The sequence below is a fragment of the Cantharellus anzutake genome (genome assembly GCF_015039405.1).
Source record: "Cantharellus anzutake strain C23 chromosome Unknown EI90scaffold_57, whole genome shotgun sequence".
NCBI classification, from domain to species: Eukaryota; Fungi; Basidiomycota; class Agaricomycetes; order Cantharellales; family Hydnaceae; genus Cantharellus; species Cantharellus anzutake.
Genome location: NW_024067007.1, coordinates 424,148 through 451,906, shown reverse-complemented (window position 1 = coordinate 451,906; position 27,759 = coordinate 424,148). Strand labels below are relative to the sequence as shown.

The 27,759-nt window shown below is 49.6% G+C and overlaps 9 protein-coding genes across 9 annotated transcripts; 5 read left to right on the top strand and 4 right to left on the bottom strand.

Moving 5' to 3' along the window:
* Positions 1 to 451: 451 nt before the first annotated feature.
* On the bottom strand, positions 452 to 3,240 carry EI90DRAFT_2220620 (LrgB-like family-domain-containing protein). The gene is made up of 7 exons (XM_039052714.1): positions 3,219 to 3,240; positions 2,893 to 3,149; positions 2,219 to 2,817; positions 1,421 to 2,166; positions 1,205 to 1,368; positions 877 to 1,138; positions 452 to 816 (listed from the first exon to the last, which is right to left on the bottom strand). The coding sequence occupies exons 2-7, from the start codon at positions 2,920 to 2,922 to the stop codon at positions 626 to 628; spliced, it is 1,992 nt and encodes a 663-aa protein (XP_038911903.1). The 5' UTR covers positions 2,923 to 3,149; positions 3,219 to 3,240; the 3' UTR covers positions 452 to 625.
* A 249-nt stretch (positions 3,241 to 3,489) lies between these two features.
* EI90DRAFT_2933604 (uncharacterized protein) lies at positions 3,490 to 4,656 on the bottom strand (the record flags this gene model as incomplete). The annotated part of the gene is made up of 4 exons (XM_039055097.1): positions 3,490 to 3,847; positions 3,927 to 4,117; positions 4,176 to 4,207; positions 4,263 to 4,656. 4 exons carry the CDS (start codon positions 4,654 to 4,656, stop codon positions 3,490 to 3,492), a joined length of 975 nt encoding a protein of 324 aa, XP_038911902.1.
* Positions 4,657 to 4,875: 219 nt separating this feature from the next.
* On the bottom strand, positions 4,876 to 6,043 carry EI90DRAFT_2220634 (uncharacterized protein). Its single transcript, XM_039052715.1, has one exon. The coding sequence runs from the start codon at positions 5,841 to 5,843 to the stop codon at positions 4,956 to 4,958; it is 888 nt and encodes a 295-aa protein (XP_038911901.1). The 5' UTR covers positions 5,844 to 6,043; the 3' UTR covers positions 4,876 to 4,955.
* Positions 6,044 to 8,474: 2,431 nt separating this feature from the next.
* On the top strand, positions 8,475 to 8,768 carry EI90DRAFT_3074370 (uncharacterized protein). Its single transcript, XM_039061501.1, has one exon. The coding sequence runs from the start codon at positions 8,486 to 8,488 to the stop codon at positions 8,663 to 8,665; it is 180 nt and encodes a 59-aa protein (XP_038911900.1). The 5' UTR covers positions 8,475 to 8,485; the 3' UTR covers positions 8,666 to 8,768.
* A 706-nt stretch (positions 8,769 to 9,474) lies between these two features.
* EI90DRAFT_2933765 (succinate dehydrogenase iron-sulfur subunit, mitochondrial) lies at positions 9,475 to 10,774 on the top strand (the record flags this gene model as incomplete). The annotated part of the gene is made up of 8 exons (XM_039055100.1): positions 9,475 to 9,621; positions 9,722 to 9,793; positions 9,861 to 10,044; positions 10,110 to 10,133; positions 10,188 to 10,262; positions 10,312 to 10,478; positions 10,556 to 10,631; positions 10,698 to 10,774. The coding sequence occupies 8 exons, from the start codon at positions 9,475 to 9,477 to the stop codon at positions 10,772 to 10,774; spliced, it is 822 nt and encodes a 273-aa protein (XP_038911899.1).
* Positions 10,775 to 13,031: 2,257 nt separating this feature from the next.
* Positions 13,032 to 14,291, bottom strand: EI90DRAFT_3129459 (thioredoxin-like protein; the record flags this gene model as incomplete). Its single annotated transcript, XM_039064196.1, has 5 exons — positions 13,032 to 13,251; positions 13,340 to 13,500; positions 13,614 to 13,735; positions 13,809 to 14,013; positions 14,085 to 14,291. 5 exons carry the CDS (start codon positions 14,289 to 14,291, stop codon positions 13,032 to 13,034), a joined length of 915 nt encoding a protein of 304 aa, XP_038911898.1.
* A 2,509-nt stretch (positions 14,292 to 16,800) lies between these two features.
* EI90DRAFT_2220326 (uncharacterized protein) lies at positions 16,801 to 20,450 on the top strand. Its single transcript, XM_039052713.1, has 11 exons — positions 16,801 to 17,116; positions 17,180 to 17,509; positions 17,562 to 17,921; positions 17,975 to 18,142; positions 18,199 to 18,459; positions 18,520 to 18,674; positions 18,726 to 18,843; positions 18,892 to 19,302; positions 19,356 to 19,793; positions 19,849 to 20,282; positions 20,333 to 20,450. The coding sequence occupies exons 1-10, from the start codon at positions 17,108 to 17,110 to the stop codon at positions 20,104 to 20,106; spliced, it is 2,508 nt and encodes an 835-aa protein (XP_038911897.1). The 5' UTR covers positions 16,801 to 17,107; the 3' UTR covers positions 20,107 to 20,282; positions 20,333 to 20,450.
* An 85-nt stretch (positions 20,451 to 20,535) lies between these two features.
* Positions 20,536 to 21,990, top strand: EI90DRAFT_3074341 (uncharacterized protein). The gene is given in 5 exon segments (XM_039061500.1): positions 20,536 to 20,764; positions 20,815 to 21,252; positions 21,303 to 21,419; positions 21,503 to 21,931; positions 21,942 to 21,990. The coding sequence occupies 4 exon segments, from the start codon at positions 20,702 to 20,704 to the stop codon at positions 21,713 to 21,715; spliced, it is 831 nt and encodes a 276-aa protein (XP_038911896.1). The 5' UTR covers positions 20,536 to 20,701; the 3' UTR covers positions 21,716 to 21,931; positions 21,942 to 21,990.
* Positions 21,991 to 23,207: 1,217 nt separating this feature from the next.
* EI90DRAFT_2220276 (uncharacterized protein) lies at positions 23,208 to 25,908 on the top strand. The gene is made up of 7 exons (XM_039052712.1): positions 23,208 to 23,709; positions 23,763 to 24,193; positions 24,251 to 24,782; positions 24,840 to 25,017; positions 25,071 to 25,402; positions 25,467 to 25,623; positions 25,681 to 25,908. The coding sequence occupies exons 1-7, from the start codon at positions 23,677 to 23,679 to the stop codon at positions 25,740 to 25,742; spliced, it is 1,725 nt and encodes a 574-aa protein (XP_038911895.1). The 5' UTR covers positions 23,208 to 23,676; the 3' UTR covers positions 25,743 to 25,908.
* The last annotated feature ends 1,851 nt before the right edge of the window (positions 25,909 to 27,759 follow it).

The window sequence follows — 27,759 nt, the reverse complement described above, 5'->3', positions numbered from 1 at the left end:
AAATATGCTGCATCGGTTCACGGTAGTGGTGCTACACGGCGTATCTGACCTTGCTAGGCCACAGAGCTGCGAGGGAACCTACGAAGGAACGAGCCGTAGCCCATGGTGCAGGGATCGTATTGTAGCAAGGAATGTTGCACAAAATATGTCGTATGTGGGAGATACACTGTGCAGACGAAACTTACTAGTCCTCTTCGCACAAATGGACAGCAAGAGGATTGCAGCAGGTGACCCATTGCCCGATCACAAGGCTGAGCTCTGTCATGCACCAAATTGAGATGACAATGCATCTGTACTTGTTGCTTTAATGTGGCAGAGGAGTGGGATTGTTCCCAGCCATGCGACATCACCTCGACCAGCAAAGAGAAACAATGGTAACCAGGGCCAAATCCCTACTTGTGCATCGAACTGTGAAACGCAGATATTCGATACAAAGAAAGAATCAGACACGCGTTCTAATTGCGGGATTACAATTATGGTTAATTTTTTCTATCTTGTGTATTCACAGCTACAGAATCAAGGCGTTGTCATATATAAGCTACAATGACTTGAATGAGAATTCTATTCGTTCAGGGCCTTAGTCGTCGATGTCAACATCAAAAATGCAACCCTTCGATCCGTGGTTTTATCCGTTTTCCACACGCGATCGTACAAAATTAATGACTGCGGGGACAGCGGCAGCTATGAGCAATACTGAGCCATACAGAACAAAACTTAGCGACGCAATGGCCATAGTTTGGGGCTCTTGAATGAGGGAGGAAGCGCCGATAGCCCCGGAAGTCGTGCCCATCGCTAATCCAACACACAGAAAGTCATCTAGGTTAACAATATAGTGGGAACAATGGTCATATTGGGGCGAAAGCGTGGGAAACCAACCTTGGTTTACTCGGAGGATCTTGTAGAGCAATACGTCTTTCGTAACGACCGCTACAATACCCGTAACCACCACTAGGATAACGCACACGGATTCATCGCCTTTCAAGGCTTCGACCAGCTCAATCGCAAGGGGTGTTGACATGAACCGGGCAGCGAATGTGAGTGCTTGGGGGCTTGGGATGCCGATCTTGCCTGCAATGACTGGGAAGAAGAAAAAAGCGAGGGCGTTGCACGGGAGAATGACGAGTATCATCCGAACAAACTTTCAGAAACATTGTGAGCGGATCATCTGTGCTAGGAGTGGCGAGTCAGATGGGCAAGGACTTACGTAGCGCTTCAGTTCGTGTCGATAACGATACATGGGAATAGCAAGTGCGATGATGCCGACATCAAGCGTCGACTTCAGGATATCACCTGCCCCAGGGAGTGGCCCCGAGAATCCTGGATGCCAGACGGTTAGGTAGTTCGAACCAGACGAGTAGTCACGCAGCGCTGTGGACCTTTTTCAGTGCTGGAGCAAAAAGATCATACTTCGAGTACATACTTCGTCGGAGAGACCAGCCTCGGATAGCGCCAAGAGCCCACAGAGTGAATAGCGTCAAGATGCTGCAAACCAATATTGGGTGAGCACCATATTTCTTGATATGAGCGGGAACCATAATGACGGCGATCAAGTAGAACAAGATATTGAGTGAAAGAAAGAGAGGGAGTGCTACAAGCGGTGAAGCATGGCTCTTTACAGCGAAGAATATAGGAAGGGATATCAAGGCGATGCTTGCATAAATAGCAACGTTGAAGTATTGAACGAGACTTTTGGCAAGTGGTGAAAGTGTGCCTAAGTCATTAACTTGAGGTGGCGCGGAGAGTTTGGTAGGAGTTGAAGAAATGCGTGGGGGGATGGGCGAGTTTGTCCTTAACGCGACTGAGGGATCAGACGGAAGTGGCTCAGAAACCATAACGGTGTTCAGCGAACCACGCCTAGTGCCCAAGCGCAAGGCAACATTCACTGCAGGAGAAGGGGTTTCAATCTGTTCGGAGGTATTAACACGAGTAACATTGAGAGATCCTTGTCGGGTTACGTCGCTTGACTGCATCTCGATGTCCTCAGTACGGGATCGCTCGTGGCACAACGCGCGGAGCACGTCATATACTAGATCAAGCCCACGATAAAGGAAGACCGCGAAGATCTGAGACGCGACAAACCATCCAATGATCAAACCTATCTCCCTGGCAGGGAGCGCCGGCTCGCGAGCAGGGATGAGAATAAAGGCCGGAGTGAACATGACTACCCTGTGACGGCAAGTATTCAGCAAATTAACTGCATTGATCCCTCACGACTTACATGTGCCTCAGGCAAAACATGCAAGGCTTTCCCAAGACACGCATTACTGGATCAACGAAACGGCGTCGTTCTTCAATTAAAAAGCCCCCTCGATTAGTAGAGGCTTGGTCGTTCTGCGCGGCTGGTGCAAGAAGCCCTGCAAGCCGCAAGCGCTCCGCATCTTGTAATTCTTCGTCGTCCCGCTTTGCTTCCAGAGGGATAGGAATTGGAGAGGCGTGCTGGATGAGGGGGAGAGCCGGAGCCGTGAGGAGCTGCGTACTAGAAACCACTATGGCGTGGATTGAATTCCGCTTGTGTCTGGGAAGCGTAAGAGACGAAGCAGCCTCTTTGGACATGATACACAACAAGCCTGACTCCCTCGACTTGAGGTTGTCTAACTGCCTAGGAGGAAGTGAAGCGGGAAACACGAGCGACAAGTAATCGAGAAGGAGAAGTATGGCGAAAAGGAACACCATACACGCTACTGGGGAAGGGAAGGGAAACGGGAAGCAGCTAGTTATAAGGAGATCGACTGCGAACGAGTAGGCGAGTAGAGACACCATCACGAAGGGGATGTGAACCCAAGAGAGAAACAGTGTGGTGCTCTGATATTTCCATGCCTTAATGTGGATGATGACGGAGACACGAAGCTTGATTAGACTCCCCGACGACACCAAGGATCAGAAATAGCTAACCGAAACAACAGCCGATTTCAAATTTCTCATTACCGATCCCGATGCGCGCGTAGATTGGCTCGAATACTTGGCTCGTGCTTGGACGAGATCAACGCGTCAACAGTAAAAACCAAAGAGGTGAGGGAGCGTTAAAGGTAGACGGTTTGGAAGGGAGCGAGGGTAGTTAAGAATGAAGCATGGCGTAGAGCTGCTTCTCTCATCGGTGTTGATAAAATTGATTCTCGGCACTTGGCACCCAAGACATGGTTTCGGGCATTCTAATAATCAAGACCAGCCGCATTTCAGGTACAGTATCAAGCACGTCCGCATCGAAGGAAGACGCTCACTGATAATTTCATCAAGCCAAGCTAGGGCCACAGAAATTAGAAGTCTTGGCGGCAAATTAGATCCCGTCAAAAAAGGTGCGACCAAATCCACTAAACTATTCGTTCTTGCACACATGAGATACTGTATATCGCAGAAGAGCACAAGAACATCCCTGCACTACAAACAGAATGAGATCGCAGCACAGACAAACAGAAAGGTAATGAATGAATGACAAGGTCCAAACCCAACAAATATGAATTCAATCGGAAAGAGCGGGAAAGCGGAAATAATTTACAACACACGCTCCTTCTCGCTCACGCAGCGGAGCCAAAGTTCCCCTGGGCGACTGCTGCCGCGCACCATGCGGAATATGGTCTTGCCTTTTGCGCTGGGCAGCTTCTTAACCACCACACCAGGTTTGGGCGCTACGAGTTGTGCGGTGTTGCCACACCGCGCCTGGAGATCCTCGAGACCTTCATTAGTACCTTCAGCTTCAATGAAGACGGTACCTTCCCAAGCCGCATCGATCGTAGGCGTACGACCATGGTACGTGCTATTTGGTTGGATAGGTAGAAGTGGTGTTTCGCTGCGGATTTGGAAGCTCGAGCGGTGAATCCAGCGAACGACATTATGTAAATGACCTTGTGGTCTGTGAATGAAATGGGGAAAAGGGAAAAAAATTGTGGTCGTAAGCTTTGGGAGAGATTTAACGCTCAAGTTCAACTCACGTCTCTGTTTGGACACGGCTTTGAATCAAAGCGATATTCATTGCTATCTCCTGCGAATAAGGTCGAATGTCGAGATAGCAGATCGGGTTGCCTGCAATCCGAAGAACCTTATGCCAATACGAGGGAGGGAAACAGAGTGAGTCGACGTATGGCGGCAACTCCCCGGTCAAAGAGTAGGAATAATCAAGATCCTGAAAAGAATGAATTTCTGTCAGGATACGGAAAAAAGCAGGAAAGAAATATTCGCACAATTAAGTACGCCCCATCCCAAATCAAGCGTCCTGGTGTGAGACATAATAAGTTCCCAGCAAGGCGAGAAAAAGAAACGCCACTTACCGACATTTCCCTCTTCACCGACGGCTACATCCCATACAACATCACCGGTCTTGAGCAAATGAACGATCCCGGCCTTACGAAGTTCCTCCTCGCATCGTATGACATTGTTATCTGATAACCAATTCCCTTCAGGCGAAGGTACAAAGACTCTCAGTAACGGTGCATGTCCAAGTCGATGTAACGGGGATCGAAAACGATGGTATCGCGCATCAAACGGTTGCTGCTGTTGTTGCGTTGAAGGGTCAACAAATGAATTTGCCACAGACCCGGCAGTGCTCGGTCGACGCTGATGATTTCTCGGAACTGACCGCGTGCTGGAAATGGAGCGACGCTTTCGGGGACGTGTGGTAGGCGGAAAAGCCTTTGCAGGAACTGGAGGAGGAATGGCGTCCATGCTTTCAAATCCTGAACGTCCAAGGGCTCCCATAAGCGCTCGTTCATGATGACTTTGATCGTAAATCAGCTGTTCGAGTTCGCCTTGCGCTCGTAGGCGCAGTACCAATTTCGTGTACGCTTGACACGAGTCCGCCATCAATCGGGCCAGTATGGTCACTTCCAACGCTCGTGAACCATCGTGTTGATCCAACAGAGAACGATCGGCGATCACAGGGAATTGATGAACTGGGATGTTAACACCGCGAAGATACGCATTGAGATCCTAGCATCATTAACGATCCCGTATGACGTTATATATTAGCTTTGAATAACCCGGGGGAGAAGACAGGATGATCGTACCCCCACACTGATGATGACAGGCTCCCGACGCTCAAACGTCCAAGTTCGATACCCAACTGATGATAAATACCGCAACAACACAAGCTCGCGCAGTTCATCCACCTCCTCAATGGCCCGGTACACTGCGCGAGAAACAGTCCATAAATTATAAAACGTCCGGAAATTCAAATAAGGGAGAAGGGGTGCCAAGAGATTAGGCAGCAATAAATGTTCCTCCAGTGGATAACGCGGTGGCTCTGGCTCTGGCTCTGGTACAGGTTCCGGTTCTGGCTCGACATCGGGTCCAAAATCTAGCCGGAATTTAGGCTGAGGTTCTAGTTCAAGGGCAGAAAATAAACTCTCGGCGGCAGAAGTTGACCCTGTTGTCATCGTGAGGACGTCTCTGTCCTTCGTCTTCTTATGATGCTTTGAACGACGCTTGCGTTCCTTCTGGCGTGGCTCTTCCTCCAATTCACCAGGCGTAACGTCATTGGGTGACACTCGATGGTCCATCTCCCTTTCTTTCTCCCTGCCCCGTTTTCGATGTTTATGTTTGGAAACGGGTTTGGGGGTCAATAATTCATCAATGTCGGGGATGTCATGATGACTGGGGATTGATGGGAATCGTTTCGAGTGACGAAGACGACGATGATGATTATCCGCGGACGGAAGCTGGGTGGATTGGTTCCGGGTAGGAGTGGGTGGTTCTGGTTCTGAAGTTGGGTGGTGGCGATCGGCGGTTGGTTCTATTGCGGGGGCTGCGCTTGGGGGTGGTTCGATTGAGAACATTGTGCTCGAAGGGAGTTGAACGCCCTGTGAAATCATTGTACATTCCTTAGTCACCGGCCCAAAGTAAAGGAAGAGCATACATTAAAGTCAACTTTATTCGAGCCACCCTGGAGCATAACATCCGAAAGACGTTCAGTATTCAGCGATGGCGCAGCAGGAATTGTTTTAATCTCTGGCATTGTGATCAGACTTAGCCTGGGACTAGAGTTAGTACTTCGCCTCCTAGGTGTAGACGGGGTATTGCGAGCTGAGCTAGCTACTTTCTTGGCCAAAGTCTGATGGTGGACTGTTCGGGACTCCTGACTATTCAAGGATGTTTGTGAGCTTGACGTGCTTTTTTGTGCGCTTGTGGTAGCCTGAGATGAAGTAGAGTTGTCTCGTTGAAGAGTATCTGCTGAGGGGCGTGACACAGGCTGATAACTCGGGGCTGGTAATGTCGATGGCGCTGAGGGAGGAGGCAGACGAAATTTTGGGGTGCTAAACTAAAGACAATAGGCTGGTTAGCATCGAAACAACGAAGATGGTAAAGAAGGCACTGACTAGATCGTATGTAATCGGAGGTGGTGGGACTTGAGCTCCCATGCGGGGGGACTTGAAATCCGCAGTTTGCGAAAGACTGCACCGCCTAGTTATTTTGGGAGAACCTGAAACAGGAGGCGTGCTACGAGCCTTCGCCGGACCCGAGTGTTGTGGTTGTACTGACGGAAGCGGAGTGTCAGGAGACTGACATTTGATTGCAGATATTGAAGGAGGTTCTGTGACAGTCACAGCTGCTACGCGCGGTTTCATTATGGCTGGAGAATGCTTCTGCGTGCTAAATAGAGAGACGGATGAAATATTTGGAGGCTTGGGCTTCATTTCCGCGAACGGAGGCAAAGGGATCTGAGTGGGTGATGATGGAGACGCAACTAGTTCAGTGCCTTTATTAGATTCTCTGAGAGGCAGAGAAATTTGTGGCTCCTCAATAACAGGATGATTGTGATCTGACGGCTTTGCATTTGATCTGTCGCTTTCGATGAGTGTTTGTGGGACCTCGGTATATTGGCTATCCGTAGTCTGCGCGGTTGCATTCATCGCTGAGGGGGAGGGAGTCTCTAGGGAGGATTCAGGCGGGAGTCTTGCTGAGGTGATGAGAAAGGAGAGGTGTTGGGGGGCGACGCGGCGGGGGGCATGGGGGACGAAGTTTTCTCGTTTACAGTTCCAGATCGGCCTCGGGTGGTCTTGGATTTCGAGGGAGAGGTAGTCGGAGAATTCCTAGAGCCATTGAGCACCAGTGGTCGTGAGATCTCTTTGGCAGGAACGCTGGATTTCCGGTGTGACTCCGGTTTTGAAGGTTGGGGAAAGTGTGATACGGGAGCTGATCCTGGTGACCGAGCACCAACAAGAGGCTTCTCAGCTGATACACTCTGCAGCGTAGATGACGACCCATTTGACGACTGATTCCGGGAAAAATAGGACGTCGGAGGCGCATCTAATAGAGGATCGAATCTAGAGCCGTCAGAAGGTCTTGGCTTTCCACCAAATGCATTCAAAGAGCTAGAAGATTGGCCTGGAGAGTCAAAGGTTTTTGATCTAGCAAACCGCTCATAGAGAGGAGTAGAGACCTCAGCTGGCCGCTCGAAGGGCCTGGAAGTCGAAGTTGGGGGAAGAGGTGAGTTGCGGTGGTTTGAACGAATGTCGGCGAGTTGGAGGCTGTCACAGATTTCCTCCGAGAAAAAAGTTTCATGAGTCTTGCACAGTCAATCCTGTGGACATCTGCAAGTAGCGTTTGAACAAGGAAAGGCTCGTTCCTCCACGGTGAGGTCAAATGAATTGAGCCAAATTACATTGTCTCGTGGGAGCCTTTTTAATTCAATCCAAGACCTTCGCGTGATGCGTGACAGGTTGCTGGTCGTACCAATACCACCACTATGTGGGCCTTTTAAATAAAGACATTCGTAAGCGACAAGTTATAATGATAAAAAAATAAATTTATCAATAAAAAAAAAAAAAAAAAATTAAACGAATTTGATAAGGTCATACAAAAAAAAAAAAAAAAAAAAAAAAAAAAAAAAAAACTATGTAAAAAGGGAAACTTTATAGGGGGACCTCAGGACGTTTGCATGGGGCTTTTTCACTACTAGTTGAACTGCCTTCGGCTGGTTGCGAACCTGATAAGTGCGACCACAAAATGACAAATAGACACAATCCATTTCGATTCTCGTTTTGAACGGTATTACAGACAGTATGCTACAGTGATTCTCAGTCAACTAAAATCATTTACAATGACCGATGGTTTCAGACATTCTCATTTCCCTTGGTCGTCTCAAGCAGGTGAGGTAGGGAAGGGGAGGGAGATGGAATTTCATTCGACTGAGAATGCGGGGTACTGGCATGCACGCAACAGAGCATGGGCCCACAGTGTCAGACTCAAGAATGGGAGAAACCAAGTAGCAGACACAGATATGGGTCCCACCAAAGGATGCAATGCAGGCTTGGTCGCCAAGATCGGATGAGCTGATTGCACAAGATCGCTCAACCTGGATTGGCAATTGAAGCACGTATTAGGATGCAGAAAACAGAGCACCAGGCAAGAAAAACGTGGCTGCACATATTATGGATATCCAGCATCGATTCGATGTGTGTGGGGGGGACACAGAGATAAGAGAGATGACAGGTGAGACGAAGTTCCCAAGTAACTCCCGAACCGACCAGGATGAAGACAGAAACAGGCAGATTGCATGCAATACTGGCGTACTTTTGCAGAATTTTTATTGCCAATAGTTCTCAGGGCGGAGTTGAGACATACATTGCTCAAAGAACCCAAAACCGACATTAGCGCCCCGCACTTCTTCCCAATGGTCTCCTTGCTCCTCCAACAATCACATGCCTACGGTAGCCCTGGTACTCCACTCGACTGAGCAGCAGCATTTCGAAGAAAGTGATAAGTATTTTAATGATGGTAAAACCCAGTACAATCTAACGGGGAACTTCCGGCACTGATTGGAATGGACTCGAAAAGGGAGGACGTGGAACTCAGCGATGATGAGAATTAGGGATTGGAACGCCTAAGATATTGTCTTTTGTTATCGATATGTAAGTCGGAATACAGATGCTAGCCCCGGTACTACACACGACTGAGCATTTCCAAAAACTTGATAGGGACTCCCGGCATTTTCGATTAGGTGATGGTGCAACCCATACGATCTGATGGGGGGACTTCCCACAGTGAACTGAGGGTGGCCCTGATCGTATTCTATCACTCCACTATGTTTGCATTTAATAACTCGTAGACATTTGAATGAGAAAATACAGCCAAAACCCGCAAGTCCTTTAGTTGAGGAGCTCGAGGTTTGGTCACTTTGAGTAAACCAGTCAGTCCTGCCAGTTTAGACGCTCCAGACTGACTGGTCTAGAGAAACTGCCCAATTTGAAGCGAAGACAATTTGCTGATGAATGCTGGCATACCTTTGTAGGATCATTAAGACCGATACGGTGCATGCGACAAAGAGGCTATTTATGCAAGGAGGATGACCAAGAGCTCGTGTCCCACGACTGCACTCTGTGGAAAAATCCGGAGCACCTGATTGGCCGAGTGACCGGCGACTCTCGCTCAGACCTCCTCGTCTGCTCTCAAGGCTGACTTTCTGCATTGCTCTCTTTCCGAGTTCGCTGTAACAAAATGTCGCTAGTAGCTCGTACCCTGCTGGGGACTAGGCCATCAGTCTCCATGATTCCTGCTTCGCGGTTGAGCGCGAGATTTGTCTCGGGAACTGCTTCTCGTTCTATGGCCGTCGCTGCACCAACCCCTAACGCAGAGAGAAGTGTCCCTCTCAGTAAGAAACCAATGCAGAAGGAGTTTAAAATCTACCGATGGGTAAGCTTAGACGTTTTCGATTTCTGTTTTGCATCAAGTCCGAACGTCCACGAACCCCACATGGCACTAACTTAACATATGCTCCGCTCGTTCCCTCTAGAATCCTGACGAGCCTGATATGAAGCCCACTCTTCAGTCGTATACCATCGACTTGAACCAGTGTGGTCCCATGGTACGGCGACTAAAGTCCTCGCGTTTCACGTGCGATCGTGGGTGTCTCACGGTACCAATCTTCACAGATCCTTGACGCCCTTATTAAAATTAAGAATGAGATTGACCCCACCCTCACCTTTCGTCGTTCTTGCCGTGAGGGCATTTGTGGCTCATGCGCTATGAATATCGATGGGCAGAATACTCTTGCATGTCTCTGCCGTATAGATAGGAACGAAGCTCAAAACACGAAGATCTATCCCCTTCCACACAGTAGGCTTGAGATTCTCTCAGAACCGCCAGTTAAAAGTGGATCCTGATTGATCATGTTTCGTTAGTGTACGTTGTCAAGGACCTCGTTCGTACGTCGCTGCTCGCCCAAACACTTGACTCTCGCTAAATTTGCGTTTCCCCAGCCGACCTGACGCAATTCTACAAGCAGTATAAGTCCATTGAGCCATACCTGCAAAACGACAACCCCCCGGAGAAAGGTATCAATAGGTTGCTTCATATTCACTCAACTTAACCGAACGTTATCAGGTGAATTCCTTCAATCGCCTGAGGAACGTAAGAAGCTCGATGGCATGTACGAATGCATCCTATGTGCATGCTGCAGTACGTCTTGCCCTTCGTACTGGTGGAACCAGGATGAGTACTTGGGACCTGCCACCCTTATGGCTTCCTACCGATGGATTGCTGACTCTCGGGTGCGTTCACAACTTCATTCACCGCTTAGCTAAATTTGCGATCTTTCCACGCCCGACGGGAAATATCCTTTGAACAGGACGCCTATTCTGCGGCACGCAAGTTGAAGCTTCAAAACACCATGTCGTTGTACCGGTGCCACACGATTTTTAACTGTGGGTCCTTCAATCTTCTCGATGCTGAGACTGCATTGGAAGGCTCAACTTGCTCCTCTCATAAAGGCTCACGCACATGCCCTAAGGGATTGAATCCTGCTAAGGCCATCGCCCAAATTAAGTTGGAGCTTGCTACTGAGTAATGTGTCGCAATATTCGAGTGTTGTTGCTTAGCACCTTTGCATAAATTCGAACTCTTTCCGTTGTATGAAATCTAGATACACGCAAAGCCATGATTGGCATTCAAAACTGGACGTAGCGAGATAGATGTTGACTACTGTTGTGACATTTCAGAACTATTGGATGACTTGGCTAGTATATGTATGCACAGCTACCCATCGATCGGGGACCGTGAGGCCGCTGACACCTGAGAGTGCAACTCATTACGGCCAGTCTAACCTTTGCGAGGCCCACTGGCACAATCGGGCCACTTGATACCACCTAGCACTCTCCCGTTTGCACCATGCAAACCCACAGCGTTTGATAAATGAGTCGTTGAACTTGTCACGAAAACCCGATAGCTAGTTCCCCTGCCCTAGAGCGCCCCGAGTGCTTCCGAGCACTAGAGCATTTGGGGAGCACTTTAGAGCACTGGGTCTTCGTAACTTGAAGGAGCAAGGTCTCAATCTCTTTGATAAGTTGGAGACCGGCAGGAAACCATGGGACAAGAGGTGGCTACAACGAGCAGAAAATGGTCGTAGAAATAGAACGCGAGTCAAACCGGAGGCGTTGCGGGGCCGGGTTGTGAGTTTCTAGCTGGTTCTTGGAGACAGAAGAGCGATAACTGAAGAGACACGCAGTCAACGTCCGGTCTTCGGGGCCACAAAATTAAAATAAACATATGGTGGAAAGAAGATGTTTCGAATTAGTGGGCTGTGGTATGTATCGCGGCATCAGTCTGGGCATACCATGCGATGATAGAAATTTTTCGCATCAGACTCGAGGATATAGCTCACCTGGATTGGCTCGTATGGGCGATCTCGATCGAGTTTGAGTCGACGCAGTCTCAGTCGCACATGAATCCAGATGAGCACAAGAAATGTCGTACAATTATCCGTCGGACGATGAGCAGCCTACGCTTTATACCGTGCCAGGATCAAGTTGTTCGCTGGACAACCCTTGACCTGTTTGCAATGAGGCCATGATCCTGATGAGGTTTGATTTGTACGTACGATCGTACGATGGTGAGGGCGAATATTCCAATCAATTCAACGATCACAGAATGCCAACCCACCTTCCCATTTGCACGAGGAAAGACGCTACTGAGTACTAGCATCGATCCGGCGATTGGAAATGTGTTAGCAATCATTCAACTTTCCTTTTTCAGACATCGTTCCTGCTAGTGGCCGAGCCGGTGGTGGAGGTCTCAGGCCGCGGCCGGTTCCCTTCTAGCACCACCCTTCGATGATGCCAGGAGCGAAAATTTTGTGAGCTCTTTAGGTCGGGTGATGCCGACAATCGAGCGGGAAGGCTGGAACTCGATTGGTTGTCAGATATGTACAAGCTAAACTATCTAACTCGATCGTTTCTTGCCTCATATACAGAGGAAACAGGTTATGTAAGCGGTAACGCCTTACAAACTTGGCTAGTATGCATCCGTACAGGAGCCTACAAATGAAGACATTACAGGTTCTCCTTTGCGTAACCCCAATCCGTTTGGAAAATACTTCCAGAAACGTGCGATAGCAAATGATAGCATTGATTGGTGATGGCCTTCCCACCTTCTCGTTCATCGTGATAATCTACACATCTTGGGCCGGAGCCAGTCTGAGCACTTATCCTTTTTTTTGCTTACATAAATGCCACAAGACTATCGTAGAGCAGCACCAACATTGATCCCGCTACGCTCCTATTTCTGGGTAAAGGACAGGGCATTGGGGGTTGGTGGGGTTGGTTGGGTTGGTTGGGTTTCATCGCGATTTAACACTAGTTCTCCTACTGGATCGTTTCATGCCCATCACCGAATGAGTATATTGATTGATGTCGGCAGGTGTTCCAACGCGATAACCACCGTCACCGCTCAGTCCATTGATCTGATCCGCGGCGCCATCGCGAACATCCAATCGAACATGGGTGACGGGACGCAGTTCCCGTGATCAACTGATCGACATTGCATAAGTGATATGTATATCCATCCTTCACAAAGCAAGACAGGCGCGCAGGCAGGCAGAACAGAGGCAGATAGATAAACATACAGGCAAGGCAATACAGAGTCAAAACCAAGAAAGTTCGGAGAGAAGAGCAGCAGCAGAGGCCAAAGAGCATAAACACACCGCAAATACGAGTGGTGGGTGCTTCTCCCCAGACACCACCAACTCGATTGCAACGCACATGATTCAAGCTTCACTCCTGCGTTGCACGAACACCACTGATGACTTGAACAGCAAAACCGTCCAAAGATCAAGAATCTGCCATGATAGTATCGTCATTGTCTTCGGGATTCTTCCCGTTCTCCACGGGGCTTTTTTCTTCGGTGGTGGACTCTGCCCTTTCTTCTTTCTCTTCCCGCTCTTGAGTTTCTGCCGCTTGCTCTTCCTCTGCGTCCTTTGGCTCTGTGGACATTACGTCCCCTGCCACCGTCCCATGATGTTTCTTAATAAACTCGAGCGCCAGTTTTGCACTACATCCCAGTCATGAAACATATTATCATATCGCAAAGGGGGACAGTAAACGAGCACATCCCAGACTGGAACTGGAACGTTGCGTACCTCTCAGCAGGTTTAACACTGCTCTTTTTATCGATAAGCTTGCCACTTCCTTTCTCGAATATAAAGTGGGAGCGCGCAGTGGATTTGGGTGGCTTCAATGATCCAAGGGCTCGAATGAAGGTGCGCTTAGGGTCCGAGAGGAGGGGATAAGGGAGTTCTTTCTAAATAGCAAGGTAGGGAAAAACATATTAGCAAATAACAGGTATATGGTCAGTTGCGGCAGGCGGGACGAAAGTGAGATGGGTTATGCGAATGGAAGAGAAATAATGCACACCTTAGTTTGCCATTTTTGTTGGGCTTGAGGCGTGTCGGCACTAACGCAGTAGACAGCGTACGAGACTTGATTAAACTCCGAGTAGGAGTCCCTGAAGAGACATGCTTGCGTTGTGCAACCAGCTATGACGAAGGTATGGTTCTTGTGTCAGCTAAGTCGGTGCCGATGGTCAGCAGTCAAAGAATTAATACGCACGCGTATCAGCTTTTGGGACGAGGAAGAAAACTACCCCTTGTTCAGCGCTCGTGAGGTCATTGACCTTGATGTCATCTCCCTTCTCGTTTTTGAGTGTGATATCTGGCAAGATATCTCCCACCTGGAGCTCCTTGCCGTCAGCGGTCTCTCCTTCCCCAGACCCATCGTCTTCAATCTGGTCCTCATCCTCAGCGTCCGTCTTAGCCTGAGGTGAAGTTTGCCACGAATCATGATCCAACGTCAGAGAACATGTATTCGAACAAGAGCTGCTTTTACCTTTTTTTTCGCTGATGCTTCCTCATCTTCCTCCTTGGCGGTTCGCTTCTTTTTAGTGGCAGTACCCTCAGATTTCCCTTTCGTGGAGGGCTTCCTGGCTTTGGATGCAGCCGCTGCGGCAACAGGTGTGGGGTTCGAAGCAATACGGGAACTTCGGCGAGTCCCTTCTGCAGGCGCCGTGTCTCCGGATAACTTCCTAGGTGGCATTACTGCTTGAATCCAGAAGGTGGTGCTTGGATAAGATGGAGTGTCGCGTTGGGCAAGGGAGGGAAAGTCCAACCACACGCGGGACAGTCCGTTGAACCCGACGACCCGGAACGTAATTAAGACTGGTGAATTTCCCACGCCACGGAACCCTTCGATAGTCCTATTCAATAGCAATGTTGTGGAGAAAGAGGGAGAAAGCTGCTGGAAAAGCTGCCACAGCGGCGTTGCAGAATGCCCGATCAATGCCTTGTGGACCTCTCTAGCCCTTAGATTACCAGTAGGTAGGTGGCCAACATCTATAATAACTTAGCAAGTGAGTGATAGAAGTCACCAGCCTCATTCTAAATATCTCATCTACCAATAGCAAAGAAATCCCGACCCAACGAAGCCCAGCAACCGCTTGAATTGCGCCCACCATCAAATGCTCATGCCCCTGAAACAGGCCCCTCTGATAGCAGCGACAAGCCGAAGATCAGCGACTCACGAGCCATAGGCTCAGCTTCCGTGATCCCACCGATGATGGAGTGTACCCACGCTGCACAGACGAGAACACTTACGATATCACTGGCGTTCGTCAGTCTGTTCAGGCAAGTATCGATGCGAGCCGCGAGGATGAATATCCGGAGCAAAAGCATACAGGAAAGGTCGCCTATGACCTTGCGTACCATGCATGACAATAGTCCTGTCAGTGATGTGAGCTCCGCCATTACCTGGACTATGAAAGATAAATTCACTGGATAAGGGACGTAGTGAAAGGAACATTCTTGCACAAGCATGGCTTAGCTGAAGCGATACTCGTTCGTAACACTCCTTTCACTTATCTTGCAGGAGTGCAGCCATGGATACCTGCAACTCGGAGGGCCTTGATTGTTCGTTACGTCTATCAGTTTAGTACTAGGGCCAGGTTGATTCCAGCTACGTACATGACCCCAAAGGTCAAGATGACAAAGGAACGACAATGCGAGAGTCAGCTGAAATAATGCCGGAGCCAGCTTTGTCAAAATTCCGATTCTGTTTTTCCACTTTTGCGAGGATTCGATCGACGTTAGACGTAGCCTGTTGCAACGTGCTAATGGATGCCATACAGCTGGTAAGGATAGAGGAGTATATAACGGTACACCCTTCTCCACTGAATGCTTTGCTCAGTTGCCGATTCATCGTTAAGAATTGACCACGGCGCCCACTTTACATAAGACTTTCTTTCGCCCTTGTCCAATGCGAGCCAGTACTAACATGGATATCAAGCATGAAGGACATGCCGCTAGAGATCCACATCGGGTGTGGCGTTTGACAGGTGTGAGGATCGAGATCGCCGTCACTGCTGCAATCACTTCAGTGACATGGTAGATAAACGGACGGGAATGGGATTGGGGGTGCAACGAAGACAGTAATACCCAAGCAAACACTGCACAGTTCAAAACCAGGGAATCGCCACGAGGCATGCAACAACTTGGTAGCAGGCAAACCCATAGTTTCTTTCCAGGACCAATTGATAGCCACGTTGTACCTGTGATGCACCTGCCATTAACGGCTTCAGCCACACTATGAAGCTAATGGCAGCCTCCTTGCGGCTAGTAACCTAGCGTCCGGTCATTCCTATGCATGGATAAGTTGTTAATCACTGATGGGTTCATACTCCCAACAACAAAGACATGAAGCACCAATTTACGTAGTCAAGAACCATCGCTCAGGTGGGCTTCTCTACGAAGCCAAACTCCCAGCCACGTATCGCCGCACGTAGACATAACTGACATAATTGCAACGTGGGTACAATAACTTCAGTTTGACTCACTTAACCGAGCGGGTTTCCAACATCGCGGGGTGCTTACCCAAATACAAGCCAAGGACCCGTGGATAGGTTGCATACTTTGACACAGTTGGCTTCGTCACTGGACCGATCGTAAACATGGGACGTTAGCATTGCTTAGGATGTCTGTCCTTGAAACGGTTGCGGTGTCTCCAGGGGGGCGGTATGTGAAACGGCGCTATTAAAATTTACCGGTAACTTGTTCGCGCGATGGGCGAGCCGGATGAAAGCAGCGTGCTCTGTTATGTTCCTGGCGCCAAAAATTGACCGTTCCTAGTCGCTACAGCGCCTGGTGTCTATTTACACTTCCAGGAAAGTTTGTCCGGGCCATACGTCCAACCCTACGCCATCTACGTATTTCGATAGAGGCTGGTAACCTTCCTACCGCCATCCCATCACACAACACCTGATAAGTCAATTCAACTGGCAGGATGAGCTGCTGGGCTGTATGGGATAGCAGCCGAACCCAGGTGGAGCTCCCTGGAAAAGAGGGAGTAGTATGGTATGAGAGAAGGTCGGTGTATGGGGTAGGTTGTTCCCATAATATTAACGGTTGAAAGAGGCGATGTTACTGTGCCCTTCGAACCTCCGACAGCAAGCGGTTCATGGGGAACCCGATAACACACAGAAACCATAGCTTGGGTCGGTGTCGTAGATAGGTGAATCCGATGCAGCGACGTCATCGTGAATAAGATGATAAGATGCACAAATTACGTAAGTATAAATTGGGAAATATGTACGGCAATTACCATTCCAGGCGAGCGACATCCTCGAGGCTAGTTTCTGGCTTCACTATGACAACTTGCACACCAGCTGCTACTTCTTGCTCCTGGTCCTCATGGACATGCAGGCAATGCGTTCATATCGATTACTTAAGCATCACCATGAACGTCAGTCGTGGCAGACTCAAGCCCAGCAGACACTACTTCTTGACTACATACTCCCCAGTCCTCTCTACAACCCTCGAACTTGCTTGTAGCTGTCTCATAATCCTCCTTTGCTATCTAATATGCCTTCCGTACGAACGTTCCCTTACGCCCGTGTCGTACCAGGACTGACAACCTTTCAATCGTGTCCTTAGGAGTACCCTACTGACTCCGCTGGTTCGGAGAGAAACGTTTTCATTGCGAAAACATTGAGTACTTTCACGGCTGAGCTCAGCCCGGAACGTGCAATGTCCTCTTCAGCAGCAAGCTCAAATATTTTAATCGACCAGACTTCTGAGCCGCAGACTGACTTTGAATCTAATAGTAAGCGTCATCTTACCGTTGAGATCCAATTCGGGACTGATGATGCGGCGCCAATTTTCCCTTTATCAGCGTCGGAAGCTGATGAAGAGCACGGAGACGCCCCGGAGGCGGAGTTAAAGGACTCTCTGGGTTATGGCGAGGTCGACGTTTATCTGGGAGAAGTATGGTTGACTGCTTTGTTCCTTCCGAATATGACTCATTGCACTTTATTAGCTTGATAGCGGCATGGAGCTGGCTAAGTTGGCCCCTTTGCGACGCGAGTTCACCAGGAGAGGCATCGCATCAGCCCACACTTCCTCGCACATGTATCTGGACGATTATAGATCTCGGCTTTATTCTGTTCGAGTTTTCTGCGAAAGTGTCCTAAGAAGCCCTCGTGCTGCTAGGGCCAAGATTCAAAAGGTCGAGTGTTGTATTAGGCCCACTGGCGTGCGCCATCGGTTTCTTATATTCCAAATTCTCCGCGGCGATATGAAAGAAGTCTATCTTCGTGTGGATCGCCGAGGGGATAAGGCAGTCCCGACGCAAGATCCCATTTTGCGGGACTTGGGCGGCTCGCCCGTAAAGGACACGGTGATTGTTTAGCGGTGAACTTATATTATTTATGGAATACTCATCCCTATTAGGCTAGGATCTCCGCTCGTCGTAACGATTTGTTTGATCGCAAGGACAACGAGAGAGGGAGGACTCGGGTGGAAGCAGAACTAGAACTGTCCAACCCGGTGTCACTTCGTGATGTAGCGCGGGTGCTTCATGTTGTCGCGGGGGAATCCCAAACGCATAAGCTTACATGGGTACGTGGCAAGTCACGTATCGCGACCGAGCCTATTGACAGCTGTCGTGTTTCCAGGAAAATTGCTGGTTTTTCTCCGCAATGGTCCAAGAAATGCTGCTCAGGAATTTCGGGGCTCAATACAGGACTGGCGCTCTTTATAAAGTGAAGCGAACCGAGAAGCGCCGCAGGAAGATTAGGAACCGCGTATATAAGGAATTTGTCTTCCCTGAAATTAACGGGATGGCAGCGACAGTCATGACACTTGCCAAAGTGGTCGATGATCCCTCCCTACTGAAATCCATGCAATTTACGTTAGAAGTTATCAGGATTGGCCATGTGGGTATTATGACCAGACTCTCGGTTCAACGCGCGTTCTAACGGCTTCTTTCGAATCAGGATATCGGCAATCACGCCTTTTCCCCTCTCGCCACTTACGATATCCACTCACGAGTCAAGCACTTACTCGTGGCATTATACGAGGCCATTCATGAGCATCTGCTCGGACATTGGGGTTTCCATGGTGCGCGGATGTTCAGGCCAGGCTTCCCAAGGTTGGTAGTCTCGAATTGATCAAGGGGTTTACTCATGGATCTCCCGCCCAGCCAACTCCGTCAAGTTGTCACGACCTGGGTAGCAAAGCACCCATCGTTTTCCCACACTCTGGACGCGGCGGAATTTGAAAGCTTGGCCACGGCTATTCAAGATAATTTGGGATCATCGGTAAGCGGCTTATCCCACCCACACCCACCCTGCTTTAATCTTTAGCAGCTGCAACCTAGTCCGTCCTCGGAGCATTTTGAGCACGAATGGAGCTACTTCTTCCTCAAAGGGCGTGACGACCATAATTCCACATCGTTGCCTTTGCGGCTGCGGAACACATTGTTGCGGATGGTCGAAATGATGGGAGAATGTATGGCCGTGGAGGCCCTGCCGTGGACATGGCGTTTTCAGATGGATGCCGAAATTCCAACCCTGATTGATGAGTTTGAGAGGCTCATTTCACCTGGGTTAAGGTCCATGGGCGGACGCTGGATTGCCTTGTTGCCCCAAGCGGACCCCAAAGCTGGGAAATTCATATCTTTACTAAACAAGTCGCTCCCATACTGGACAGTAGCCATGGCAATCATGGGCAGGCTAGACGAAGCATGCGACGGCCTTCGTAAAGTTTGTGATTGGATGGTATGAAAGTGCAAACCAGTGCCTGCTCCGTACTAATTTCTTGTGGATCATAGGGACAGTCCCGTTCTGACATTCATGATCTATATGATCTCGTCACCAAATCCAAAACGACCTTATCCAAGTCGTCGCTGTCCCTTCTCAGACTCCGCCACCAATCCATTCCGCCTTCCAACCAGTTGCACGTGCTGTCTGCCCTCAGGGCAGTAACCGCGTGCAATGTTCTGGATGAGTTGCCTTGGCTATGGCGCTTTCAGAACAATTCCGACATCCCAATGCTGAGTACTGAGTTTGAGCGACGCATTTCACCCGAGCTGAAACTTGCATGTCTCCACTGGACTACTCTCCTGTCCCAGGCGGATCGTCGGGATACTCGCATTCAGTCAGCACTGTTCAAACTACATGCTCTTCTTCCTTTCTGGATCGCCGTCATGTCGTTCATGGGGGAACTCGACCGGGCCCTTGTTTGCCTGAATGACTTATGTGAATGGATGGTTGGTCAATGGTCTAAACCAGATGCGGCCCATGCTCACCTTTTTTGCCAGGGAGAGAGGTCCGCCTCAGCACGAGATCTGTACAGCCTGGTCGCAAAGAACAAAGACCAGCTCTCAACGTCGACGTTATCTATTCTCGCTTACCATCACCCGTCCATTCCGGCGCCTAATCGGTCCCATGTGCTATCTGCCATCGAGATTGTGGCTGGCTGCCGTGCTCTTGATGATTTGCCCCGGCAATGGCGATTCCAAAACAATTCCGACATCCCGACATTGCGTGACGAGTTTGAGGGGCGCATTTCACCCGAGCTGAGGCTTGCGTGTCTCCATTGGACCAATCTGGTATGCCAAGCAGATCGCCTTGACGCTGACATTCAGTCAGCGCTGTCCTCCCTGCAACCTATCCTTCCATTCTGGATTGCGGCCATGTCATTTATGGGAGAACTTGACCGAGCGCTTGTTTGCTTGAATGACTTATGCGAATGGCTGGTAAGACAATGGCCAGATCACATGGAATTCAAACTTAATCCTTCCTGTAGAGAGAGAGCCCAGCTTCAATGCGGGCTCTGCGCGACTTAGTCGCAAAATATCAAGACCCTCTCGCAAAGTCGAGTTTATCGATCCTCGCTTATCATCACCCTTCCGTTCCGCCGCGGTCTCATGTGCTGTCTGTAATCGGTGTTGTGGCGGGATGCCGTGCTCTTGACGATTTGCCCTGGATATGGCGCTTCCAGAATAATTCCGACATCCCGACACTGAATGTCGAATTCGAGCGGTGCATCTCGCCTGAGTTGAGGCTTGCGTGTCTCAACTGGACGAACTTGGTACGTCAAGCAGATCCCCTCGATAGCGAGATTCAGTCTGCTCTGCTCTCCCTGCAACCCATTCTTCCGTATTGGGTCGCGGTCATGTCATTCATGGGAGAACTCGACCGAGCACTTGTTTGTCTGGATGATCTATGCGAATGGCTGGTAAGACAAACGGTAAACCATGAGTGACTCAGGCTTACTCCTTCGCATAGGGAGAGAACTCTACTTCAATGCGGGCTCTGTACGACTTGGTCGAAAAATATAAAGACCCACTCGCAGCGTCCAGTTTATCCATCTTCGCTTACCGCCACCCTTCTATTCCGCCGTCCAGCCGTTCTCATGTGCTATCTGCCATCGAGGTCGTGGCCGGGTGCTGTGCTCTCGATGATTTGCCTCAGGAGTGGCGCTTCCGACCCAATTCCGACCTTCCGACACTGAATGACGAATTTGAGCGATGCATTTCACCTGAACTGAAGTTTGCGTGCTTCCACTGGATGAACTTGATATGCCAAGCAGATCACCACGACAACAAAATCCAGTCAGCACTATCCTCCCTACAGCCTATCCTTCCGTTCTGGATTGTTGTCATGTCATTCACGGGACAACTTGACCGGGCGCTTGTTTGTCTGAATGATCTGTGTGAATGGCTGGTAAGACAATGGCTAAATTATACGCACCCCCAGCTGACTTCTTCCTACAGGGGGAGAGTTCTACTTCGACACGGGCCCTTTATGACTATGTAGCAAAATATGAGAACCCACTTTCAATTTCGAGTTTGTCGATTCTTACTTATCACCATTCTTCCCCTCAACCGCCCGTTCTACCACGTACACTATCCCCCCCATTGTATCGTCTGGGCGCAGCGTCCTCGACAACCCCACCTCTCTATGGCGCTCCCAGACCACACTGAGTGGGTGGATTGGGGGGCGTTCTTTCGTACTTCTTATTTTTCCGATTTTCGTCGTTTGGTTTGTTAAACAGACCCCCGTTTATCTTATCTTCTCTTCTCTTTTTGCTTTTCTCTTTTCTCTCTTTGCCGTCACTTTCTCTTTTCTCCTTTTCCTTTTCGCTCTTCTTCTCCCTCCTTTCTTGGTGGAACGATTCGGAACTTAAACGCTTGTGTGCTGTGCACCACGAGTGTTAGCGTATTTCCACTACCCCATGCAGGACTATTTCATCAGCGTATGTTGCCTCAATTCCTCCTTCTCGCATATGTACTGCATGAGTATATTTCTCGCTTCCTACGCCTCTGTTCATGGTTTTTGCCCTAAAACGAACTTATACCAGACTGAAATCTGAGATTTAATCATGAAATTCCTTAATGGCTTTCATTGAAATACATGTTCAGGCAATAATTCCTGCAACTTTTTCATCTTACTTATATACGCGCGCTTACAACACCCGAGACTTGGTGGGATTTAGATTGGATGTAGAGGGACCATGGGCTTCCGGATCTCATCCCAAGTTTCATATTTTCCACAGCGATACCATCATACGCTCTAAACAACACAACACAATTACTGAGCTGATAGTGAGAATAGAATATTTCACGAAGCATGAGCCTCGAATGCTGCAAGCCGGCATGATTGCGCATGACCGCCGTGCATCCTGTGAGTTACGTGGGTTACGTCATTGTCTAATTGATACAGCGCCCTTCCACATTGCATCGAAATGAACACCATAGTCACCTGAAACAACAGCGTCTATCCTTGCGTTTTACCCCTCTCACAGTGTTGCCACGGTCTCCTCACGGGAAGTCTAAACATTGCAATGCCCGGGTGATCGACCACCCCCTGATGAAGCGTGGACTCCCACTCGGGACACCGCCTCCGAGGGAGTGCCACGATTGCATCATGAGGTGCAGTACCAATGGTGGCTATCCGGACAGGAGAATTTTCCGAGGAACAAGCACCCCCAGTCAATGTAGTTGTGACGATTCCCGAGCGAACGCAGAATAAACCGCCCATTTCCGACAAGTAATGGAGCACGAGATCAATGAGACTTGGGTCCTGGCACTCACATCCTTCCCCTTGCGTCCGCTGCATGCTTCGGGATTTCTGTGTCTGTCCTCTCTTTGCAGGTCCAGTAGTTGCTCCAAGGTCAATCTCACTGGCACGACCAACAACCGGTTCCCACCGCCTCCGGGAATTGCCGGAGGCTGCTAGTCAATTCAATCCAAGGTCCTCGCGTGACGCGTGACCGGTTGTTGGTCGTGCCAGTACAAGTACTGCTTCGGGTACGTTGTCTCGGTTTCGGTCCCCGCGCCTTCTCCGCATCTACTGCACGCACCGGCCCCGTGCCTACTCCATCAATCTTGTATGGCGTCCGCCGTACGCTTCGGCTCCGTGCCTCTATTCTGTCCGCTGCATCTTCACGATCTAATTCTCGGTTTTTTATTGCCAGCTTGATCTGCCTTCGAGTATGGTACCGATTGTAAGTATTCGGTCTTGCTGAAGGTGAAGGTGTTGTGACCTTCGATTACCTTTGGCGGTGGGATCCCGTGTATTTATGTATCGGCGCTAGGTATTTGTTTTCTAGCCTTTCGCTGTCTTTTATAACTTCGTGTTGCTGCCGCCTTTTTTCTGCGTCACCACCCTTGTCTCCACCTCAGTGTGTTTTACCGGGACCCAGGGGGATTGCTTCGGAAGCAGGGACCCCGGGCGTTATCCGGCCACCGATGTACCCCCGCCGATCCCCAGCGCCACTCGCGGAGGTTTAAGAGCGCAGGGCAGTGGTAGAATGTGTTCCTGATGGCAACAATGTAACCATCCAAAGCTTCTTTTTGGGCGCCTACAACCGATTCTCATACAGCGGAATTAATTTGCTCTCGGCAGCCACATTTAATAGGAACCACCTCACGTCGCAAGCGACGGCATGACACCACGAGGGTGCTGTCGATAGATGGTTTTCGAGAACGGAAAGAATGGAAAGCCGCATGCTCCTGTCATCCTGGACGGCACAGATATCTAGGCAGAGATTTGAGAGATTTGGTGACCCTCAAACTCGGATATCTATACAGGAAACATAAAGTCCCTTCGATCGATTTACCCTCCCAAAATTTGTTATTTCCCGGAATGGCTTGCGTCGAATGTCGTCGCAGGAAAACTGTACGTGTGTGTTTTAGCACCTTTTTTCTCATCCCAACCCCATTTTCTTACAGAAATGTGACACCGCACGGCCAATTTGCGGCAGATGTGAGAAGTTTAATAGAGATTGTCATTATGAGCGTATGGAACGCCCCGCTCGGCCCTCGTTGAGTCAACTCGAAGAAAGGGTATCAAATATCAGCAGGGAGGTCAGGGGAATGTTGAGAAAGACTGCTATCTTCAAGCATGGACTCATCCAGAGACTCAGCGGTTGCGAAGGGGAAGTCGGGAACCCCCCGCGTGGGTTCCCTGGTCGACCATGCATCCCTTTGTATCCTGATTCCTCCGTTCTTAACTTGCCTAGACCCACCTCTGGGACTGGCTGTGTCACGAGGATCGTCCTGCCTGAAGGCTATGGCACAGTCATACCAAGGGGTGTGATAGATGACAAATTGCAACACTTTGACACTTCTTTGGGGGTCCCGCACGACTTGAGCCAACATCTGTTAGTTTTGTGCAATGGTTCTCAATATTCGCCTACTAATATAATCCATGCACTTAGCATTCAAGTTTTCCTTCCCTTCAAAAGTCAATTCAATTTTTACATTCACATTCCGCGCTTCCTACAATGCACTCATTTTCCACCCACGCATCCCGAGTCTGTTCACCCTGCTCTACTAAGTGCCATCCATCTAGCTGCTTGCTCCGTCGGCGGCGGATTGATGTCTAGCTACGAGCCTGTGTTTTTAACCCACGCATGCAGCCACCTTGAGCAGTCGCTCACCCACGCCGACCGGCTCATTCATTTCATGTGGGCCTCAGTCATACTTGGCTGCTATTATATGCGGGGTGGAAGAGTGGCGAAGGCGTTTAACACGATCTCAGCCACTGTGCGCTTTGCAGTCGCGGCAGGGCTTCATGGGAGTGCTCGAGGGGACGAGGCATACCGAATAACGCCCGACTCGGAAAGCCTGCTTGCTCCTCCTGCTGATGCCATTGAGAGCGTCGAGAGAGTCAACTTGTGGTATGCTCTTGTTCTTTGCGAAACTTCTATCAGTTTGTGTGCTGGGTTTCCCTCATCGGCTCCAGGCGATGTGGGTGTATATGATTTCTATGCCAGCACCATAGCTCACATTTGTGGTTCGGCACAGAATTGTGCCTCAGTGGAGGCGATGCTCTCCTCATATAATCCGATGACGCATGAGCTACTACCGAGCCCCGATCTGAGAGCATATCAAAGCGTCAACCAAGTCCTAGAGGCTGACCTCAGGACAAAGTCTGCCGTCCTTTTGGAGGCAGCGAAAAACCTTGTGCTAGGCATCAGCCTAAGTAGGTGCAAGCATGGCAGTTCGGGAGTTTCATGATTGACATTGAAACCTCAGCCCCAGACGGATCTCTTACTGAAGGCTGCAGACGGCGCCACGGAGTGCTCCTTAAAGCCTACTCCATCCTATCTCAGAATCTTCCAGATATCACAGATCCTCGTGGTCTTCAGCCAAGAGAGACAGTTTGTTACGCGAACCCAGAGCTTGTCCAGGCACATCTGGCTTTACATGCGTGCGCTATCTTGCTGAACAACATCCAAGTCTCGGTTCACCCAGACGTCAGCTCAAGGAAGAATGTCGTTAACGCAGCGCATGCTATGGCAAGGATTGCATCTCACATCCGACCCACCGGATCATTGTTGCCTATTCATGGGCATCTGAATTCAATCGTAAGTCGGATATTGCATCCTTCCTGAGCTACTTAGTTTAGGCTCTTATTCTTGTTTGCTGCAGTGGTACTTCTACATGGGTTGTGAGGTGCTCATTCGGGAAATAATGCATCTAAGATCACGCATGTCACCAAGTGACATGGCCACAGCTGAATGTAACCGAAGTCTTCTCATCATATTAGATGTCCTGCTCGAGCTCGTGAACTACTACCCTTTTTGGGGTGAGTCGTCGATGTTGTCATCCCACCGGCCGCTAATAACATGAAAAATCACCTCAGAGTATTCTATCAAGAAGATTCCTTTGTTATTATCTGGGGTCGAGGATTATGACACCATCTAAGGTTGTACAGTCAGTGTGCTTACACGCTGTGCTGACGCGCAGCATCCCACCAATCCCGACACCCTTCCCGACATGTCCGTACGCTTCCGATCTATAGGTAAGGAATGGATGGTGAATTGTGAAGAACAAAGGTAATATGTACACCCGGGGGACCTCTATTACTCCGATGTACATACAACTGTGGTCACAGGATGTAGGAAAAGGTTCCCATCACCTTCATACAAGTTCATATCGTCGACGGCCCGAGGACCGCCTTACACTTTTTTAACTTTGTGAGTTATTTACCATTAGTTCTTTGAGTTTAACACGCGCTTTTCGCGTGTTTTCTGTGTGCTCCAGACAGATGCGGCATGAGATGCCCAGAGTTGGCTCCCTCACGGGGCAAGATGTCAACTAGATCAGCCGTGGCTGATTCACCTGTCTTCTACGACATGGAGTCTAGAAGGGTGGCAGGTTTGCCCTCTGCTCCACGAAGGGTGAAATCTAGGCGTATCGTTCCACAGTGCCAGTGACACTGGTATCATCCCGATCAAATCGGTGCCTCTGACACATTTCTGCCTGTCCCAACCGGGCGAATTGACGCGACAATCAGGTCTACATCAGACCCCGTCGCGTCCAGCTCCCTAAACCGGATGCCCACTTACTCGCCGCTATGGGGTTACCTAGCGGCAACTCTCTCAGATCTCATGAACAAGGCAGACCTGACTCTGCTAAAGAGTCAGGTAGAGACGAGGATAATGCCCTCAAATATGTGCCGACCCTCGTTCTGAAGGTCGCATCACTCTCGGGTTCGCAGGGAACCCTCGGTGCTGAAACCCACGTTGACCTCATTCAGAGGTACACTCAATGGCGTCAGGGTCCTTACCAGGTTGCATATGCGCGTGACTCTGTCTTCCGGAATCAGACTGCCATGCGGAACTCCGCTGTTTTTCGCTGTCTCTCATCTTCTTCATGTCCCTGGATTGAGGAGGTACTTGGAAGGGAGGTTCAAACGAGGGTTTGAACATGTCCTTTGGGCTCTGGAGGAAGAACTGGAACTGAGATATCGGCCTCAAAAGCGCAGCGCCTAAGGTGCACTAACTCTTTGCTGAAAGGCAAAGAAGTACTTTTGAAACCACCTCTCCCTTGAACTTCCCCACTCCAGTTCCTTTCATCCTAATCCATCCTCCGTCCTTAACTGTTCGCTCGGACATTCTCCCAGGCGGATGGGTCATTTTCCAGATGTCGGTGATTTACTCCAAGGAAATTGTGCTTCCCTCAGCCCCCCTCCTGGGCTTCCCTCTAACTGCTGCAGAAGGCAAAGGGATGGCCTGTGAACATCTTTCCTGGTGTTCCTTGCCAACATATTCGCTCGCAGTTTATCGACGTAGGGCAGCATGCGGGGTTTCACGCAATGACTGTGGGACTTCTTCTGGGATACACAGTGCCGAGTTTGTATCCCCCCGCGCCAACGCGCCGCCCGGTGTATAGACTCCCCGTTTATTGGAGGTCGACGTTGACAACAACAGGAGATCATAACATCCTGCCTCTACTGAGTCATCTGTTGAGGTTTACTTTGCCTGGCACTAAAACACACCATTGTTTGGTGGATTCCATCGCCTCATTAGGATGCTTAGTTGCGCTGACAACCATCTTGCCAAAAATTCGTAGCGGTACCTATTCGCATAATGGGCCTGTAGATCCCGTTGCCCAATTTCATAAACCCCCAGCGATACCATCATAAGACGCTCTAAATTGCGTAATGTGCTCGCTGTCGCAAATATCTTACGAACTATGATCCTCAATGATGCAAGCTCCGACGGTATGATTGGGCGTCGTCGGCGAGCCTGTCTTCATTTCTGTCCCATCAATTCGCAACAGTTGCGTTCCAGTCCACACGACCGTTAGGAGTGCTACTCTGCACATGCGGGTCGAATGCACTAGACACCTACAGTGTTTCAGGCTCTCATCTGTCCACGAGTTTTGCTTGATCCACCGGCGCGCGCCGAACCTGCCCCAGATGAACGGCTTTAACATG

Coding starts and splice junctions, on each gene's coding strand:
- EI90DRAFT_2220620 (XM_039052714.1), bottom strand. CDS start 2,922: ATGAGAAATTTGAAATCGGCTGTTGTTTCG. Junction 2,818..2,892: donor TGAAATCGGCTGTTGTTTCG/GTTAGCTATTTC, acceptor ATCCACATTAAG/GCATGGAAATATCAGAGCAC. Junction 2,167..2,218: donor ATGTTTTGCCTGAGGCACAT/GTAAGTCGTGAG, acceptor TTGCCGTCACAG/GGTAGTCATGTTCACTCCGG.
- EI90DRAFT_2220634 (XM_039052715.1), bottom strand. CDS start 5,843: ATGCTCTTCCTTTACTTTGGGCCGGTGACTAAGGAATGTACAATGATT.
- EI90DRAFT_3074370 (XM_039061501.1), top strand. CDS start 8,486: ATGCAATACTGGCGTACTTTTGCAGAATTTTTATTGCCAATAGTTCTC.
- EI90DRAFT_2220326 (XM_039052713.1), top strand. Junction 17,510..17,561: donor TCGACGTTTATCTGGGAGAA/GTATGGTTGACT, acceptor GCACTTTATTAG/CTTGATAGCGGCATGGAGCT. Junction 18,675..18,725: donor TTCAGGCCAGGCTTCCCAAG/GTTGGTAGTCTC, acceptor TCTCCCGCCCAG/CCAACTCCGTCAAGTTGTCA.
- EI90DRAFT_3074341 (XM_039061500.1), top strand. CDS start 20,702: ATGTCATTCATGGGAGAACTCGACCGAGCACTTGTTTGTCTGGATGAT. Junction 20,765..20,814: donor ATGATCTATGCGAATGGCTG/GTAAGACAAACG, acceptor TCCTTCGCATAG/GGAGAGAACTCTACTTCAAT. Junction 21,420..21,502: donor ATTCTTCCCCTCAACCGCCC/GTTCTACCACGT, acceptor TGGCGCTCCCAG/ACCACACTGAGTGGGTGGAT.
- EI90DRAFT_2220276 (XM_039052712.1), top strand. CDS start 23,677: ATGGCTTGCGTCGAATGTCGTCGCAGGAAAACT. Junction 24,194..24,250: donor CACGACTTGAGCCAACATCT/GTTAGTTTTGTG, acceptor CCATGCACTTAG/CATTCAAGTTTTCCTTCCCT. Junction 24,783..24,839: donor CCTCATCGGCTCCAGGCGAT/GTGGGTGTATAT, acceptor GGTTCGGCACAG/AATTGTGCCTCAGTGGAGGC.